The 5,465-nt window shown below is 40.9% G+C and overlaps 1 protein-coding gene across 1 annotated transcript; it reads left to right on the top strand.

Moving 5' to 3' along the window:
• The first annotated feature begins 211 nt into the window (after window positions 1-211).
• Window positions 212-1,068, top strand: LOC109196972 (zinc finger protein RFP-like). Its single transcript, XM_019351715.2, has one exon. It carries the CDS (start codon window positions 216-218, stop codon window positions 816-818), a length of 603 nt encoding a protein of 200 aa, XP_019207260.1. The 5' UTR covers window positions 212-215; the 3' UTR covers window positions 819-1,068.
• Window positions 1,069-5,465: the final 4,397 nt, after the last annotated feature.

Here is a 5,465-nt window from a genome sequence, read left to right as displayed (position 1 = left end):
TAACCTGCTGGAACGTGTCAGTTATGTGTTAAAGATCACCCACAGCTCAAACTATATGTGGCCATTTAACATGGGCACATGCATATTTCCATCCTCCTTAGCCTCAGCCCCAGAGCTGACATCAGGGCTCTAACATATGAACATGTCCATTTATTATTTTACTGTCAGTTACCTAGAGAGCGGTGGCTCAGCTGGAGGAGACACTCAGGAAACCCATGAAGAAGAAGTTGTTTGAGGCTGAGCTGCAGAGGGTCCAGCAGTATGAGGTGGATGTGACTCTGGATCCTGATACAGCTCATCCTGATCTCATCCTGTCTGATGATGGAAAACAAGTGTATCATAGTGATGTGAGGAAGAAACTTCCAGACAACCCAGAGAGATTTTCTCAATGTGTTTGTGTTTTAGGAGAGCAGAGCTTCTCTTCAGGCAGATTTTACTTTGAGGTTCAGGTTAAAGGAAAGACTGAGTGGACTTTAGGAGTGGCCACAGAGTCGATCAACAGGAAGGGAAACATCACAGCGAGACCTCAGGATGGTTTCTGGACTGTGAGGCTGAGAAATGGAAATGAGTACAAAGCTCTTGCTGGTCCTTCAGTCCCCCTCTGTCTTCATCCTGGTCCTGAGAAGGTGGGGGTGTTTGTGGATTATGAGGAGGGTCTGGTCTCCTTTTATGATGTAGGTGCTGCAGCTCTGATCTACTCCTTTACTGGCTGCTCCTTCACTCACAAACTCCACCCATACTTCAGTCCCTGTAACAATGATGGAGGTAAAAAATCTGCACCTCTGATCATCTGTCCTGTCAATCAAACTGATCAATGACTGATTTTATTGGATGAACTGATTGATTTTTATTGAAGGGAACAAATGAACATATTGAGTGTGAATCCTCTACAGTCTCCATGTTTCTATAGAATCTGGTTATCAGGACTCTGATTCACACTTTGATTCTCAAGGAGTTTGATTTGAACAGAAGAAAAGTTGAAATGTTCCCACTGATGGAGACTCGAGCTGAAGAGCAAATATCAGAGAATAAATGTCAGAGTAAAGTTTGTTCAATGCTTTGAGTGAATCCAGACTCATGTGTGGCTGTTATACGGAGCATCAGAGTCCAGCTGAGTTATGTTGGATACAAACTGCTTATTTTGGCTCTGTGAGGATTTTTGTTCACTGAAAACTGATAAGACGGATAATATTCAAAGAACTCTGTAGAGATTCATACATCCATGTTCTCCACCTGCAGATGGGGAGGAGAAAGGTGGAGCATAGACTGCTGCATCCTTCCAGTCACATCATTTTGATGATTATATTTCCATGTTGTGATGATTTGGGTTAAAGATAAACACAGAGTTGAACGGCTGCAATCACAGCATGAATCAGATGCTGAAGCTGAGCTGTCAGTAAACATGTTTCACTGTCGTTTGATTTGAACAATATAAAGTGTGTGTGGCAACTAACAAAGGCTTAACATTAACTCTTAACCTCATTTAAACTTGTTTAATTTCTCAGTAACTCAAACTTTTAATGTATTTTCTCCTTTAATGTTTTATTTCTTTATCCTTGTTTAATTTTTGCCGATCCTGTTTAACCTGTTTAATCTGACCTTTGACCTATTTATACCGTATACCCAAAATAAACCTTTTAACCCTATATTTTCACCTTATTTATCTATTATATATTATCACCTGACCTTATTTTAACCTTTGTCCTTGTTAGCCTTGATAAACCTTAATCTTCCTTGATCAAACCCTGAAATTTCTTTCACCTTTAAACTTCAGGTTTAAATCAAACCTTTGTTAAAAACCTTCTTACCAACTTGTAATTCCAGCTTTATGCATTAAACATGAATCTTATCATATAAACACTCGATCAGTGTGACTGAGAGAACTTTAACTGCTCACCGCTCACATTTTAATTTGGTTTATGGCCAGTTTTGCAGCTTTTGATATAACAGGCTCTGCGTACCTTTATTTTGAAGGCCTTCTGTGAGGGTGAATCAGTTTCCTCCAGTTCTGGCGTCTGACAGCAGCTCCGTCAGGAGCCTCTCCAATCCTCCTTTTCTCCTTTCCAACTATCATGTCGGGTCACCAATTTGTTGTGTTCAGATTGTTTCAGGAGGAATTCAGGAGAAAAAGATTTAAAAAGATTTCCTTCAGCAGCTGAAATGACAAGTTTACAGCGCGAATGGTTGATGTCTCCATGTAACAGTGAACCTGCTACATGGAGGTGAACTCCAGCACCAGTTTGCATCCAGTCACACCATCAGCTTTAATGGTTCACTTTAATAAAACTAGTCAACAGGAAGTAGAATCAATAGAAACCAATCATTTACTGACAGCATGTCTGATTGAAATAAGTGCAGATTATGTATGAAGTGTAACTGCACACAGTAACTGTGTTACAATAAGGACTTAACAGCACCCTCTGCTGGAGTGTTTCAGTACTGCGTTAACTAGAATACACCACGTCCTCCTCCGCCTCACACCACCTGCTACAGCTCTACTCTTCTATGACTACAGTCATCCACAGGACTGATGTGAGGTCACATGGTTCATATGTAAGGGGCACAGAGACGTGCTAGCAGCTGACCTCAGGTCAGTTTAATGACTGTGAGCAGCAGCTGTGTTATTGTCACTGTGACAGGGAGACACTCTCAGACACAGCGCTCATGTCAGCTTGTTCTCATGCAGGAGGATCAGGAGCTCCATGTTTGTCTTTCTGTTTGAATCATGATGTGTTTGTGCCATCAGAGTCTGTCATGAGTACTCAGGGTTTCACAGCAGCTCTTCTGAATGCTGACGAGGACTCCAACCTCATGTTTCACCTCTCTGAGCTTCTGATGTCTGTGAACACTCGTGTTTCTTCTCTGGGCTCATCTGGACAAAAACACCTTTCTGTGTTTGGCTCCAGCCTCATTCTGACTGACAGGAAGTGTGTTATCCATGAGCTGCACTTATTTGTTTCCTGCTGTGTTTCCTGTCTGTGGACAAACACGAGTGTTTCAGCTGAGGAATTGGTTCCTTCCACCTGTCCATACAGGACATCACGCTGTCTTTTCTTTGATTTTTCTGACTCGTGTATTATGAACTAAATGTATCCTGATACACACAGAGATGGATGAGCAGAGGTCACATGATGAAAGAAAAAACATGGAGACTTTGATTTATTTCGATATTTATTGATGAATGCAAACAAACCGTGACACTGAACCATCGTCGAGCTTTCACAGAACAAACCTGATCACATGACCTGCTGACCCAAACAGTGAAAAGCTCCATGGCAACAACAACAAACAGCCTCACATATGTTAACAGAGGCTGTTAGAAGCACAGAGTCTTTACAGTCGTTCTCCTGTTTGTACACAGATCTCTTTGATTTAGAAAGAAAAACAATGAAACAGGTTCTCAAAGTTTGACATCAAAGCAAATCTAATGCCTGTCACCAAATCCCAGCAGATTCTTCACCAGGATGTCACAGTTTTCATGGTTCATACAAACTAAGGAATCATTTAGAAGAGTTTCAAACATCAACTGATTGAATCCATGAATCTGAAAATGTGTTTGTGAGTGAAAGAGACAGACATGTACAGACTGAACTATCTGTTCAACAGTCAAAGTGTTTCTCTAACAGGAGACACTCTTTACACTCCACTCAGCACAGGGACACTGAGGAACCATGACGATGATAAAATACACCAAACCCAGGATAAAGAGTTTGAGTGAATGTGGTGTTGAAGGTGTGGAGGTGGATCAGAGTGTCAGAGGAGACTCTGTAGAAGGACAGAGTGCCAGCAGGACAGTCCACATACACTGCTGCTCTGTTAGAGACAGAGGAGGAGGAGGAGGAGGAGGAGATGGAGATGGGTGTTTTTATCTTATTGTGCCAGACAGACTGAGGACCATCATCAGAGCAGTACAGATTCCAGGACTGATCATTCCCTCCAAACCAACAGTCTCTGTATCCTTTCCTTCCGATTCCTCTGTAACTCACTGATATAGAAACGCCTCCTCTCCACTCGACCTCCCAGTAACAGCGACCAGTCAGACCATTTCTACACAGCAGCTGATAAACATCAAATCTGTCTGGATGATCAGGATATGACTGAACCTCCTCCACATCTGTCACCTTCCTGTTATTGTCAGACAGTTGGAGCTTTGTGTTCACTGTGTTTGTGTCGATTGTGAGTTGACAGGAATCTGATGGAGAGAACAAACACAATCCAGCTGCAGTTATTGATCCATCATCTGTTCATTGATTGACACTTTGATGATGATTCAATTCAATTCAATTCAATTTTATTTATATAGCGCCAAATCACAACAAAAGTCGCCTCAAGGCGCTTTATATTGTACAGTAGATAGCACAATAATAAATACAGAGAAAAACCCAACAATCATATGACCCCCTATGAGCAAGCACTTTGGCGACAGTGGGAAGGAAAAACTCCCTTTTAACAGGAAGAAACCTCCGGCAGAACCAGGCTCAGGGAGGGGCGGGGCCATCTGCTGTGATTGGTTGGGGTGAAAGAAGGAAAACAGGATGAAAGACATGCTGTGGAAGAGAGACAGAGATTAATAACAGATATGATTCGATGGAGAGAGGTCTGTTAACACATAGTGAGTGAGAAAGGTGACTGGAAAGGAAAAACTCAATGCATCATGGGAATCCCCAGCAGCCTACGTCTATTGCTGCATAACTAAGGGAGGATTCAGGGTCACCTGGTCCAGCCCTAACTATATGCTTTAGCAAAAAGGAAAGTTTTAAGCCTAATCTTGAAAGTAGAGATAGTGTCTGTCTCCCGAATCCAAACTGGAAGCTGGTTCCACAGAAGAGGGGCCTGAAAACTGAAGGCTCTGCCTCCCATTCTACTTTTAAATACTCTAGGAACAACAAGTAGGCCTGCAGTGTGAGAGCAAAGTGCTCTAATAGGGTGATATGGTACTACAAGGTCATTAAGATAAGATGGGGCCTGATTATTTAAGACCTTGTATGTGAGGAGCAGGATTTTGAATTCAATTCTGGATTTAACAGGAAGCCAATGAAGGGAAGCCAATATAGGAGAAATACACTGTAAAAAAAAAACTGTCAAATTTACGGTAAAATACCAGCAGCTGTGGTTGCCAGGAATATACCGTGAAAAAAATGTGAGATCTGTAAAAGACAATACGGTATACTGGTTATGTAACCCTAAATTTTAAGGTAGACAACGTATTATTTTACCAAAATCATGATAGAAAAAAACAAATATATTTGTCAATTATACAGCAATTTAATGTAAAAAATGCAACTTTCCATAGCTTTTTACGGATATTTGCAGTAAAAAAAAAAGTTATAATATAATAATATTTACAGTAATTTGTTGTTAATTTAACAGTAATAGGATAGACCCTATTATTGTAAATAACTGTAAAAATAACAGAAATATGTTAAACCTTATTAAAACCTTTGACAGTAAAAAACACAGTGAAA

Source organism: Oreochromis niloticus, unplaced genomic scaffold (genome assembly GCF_001858045.2).
Source record: "Oreochromis niloticus isolate F11D_XX unplaced genomic scaffold, O_niloticus_UMD_NMBU tig00003174_pilon, whole genome shotgun sequence".
NCBI lineage: Eukaryota > Metazoa > Chordata > Actinopteri > Cichliformes > Cichlidae > Oreochromis > Oreochromis niloticus.
Note: the sequence above shows the minus strand (reverse complement) of the source record. Positions and strands in the feature narration are given on the sequence as shown.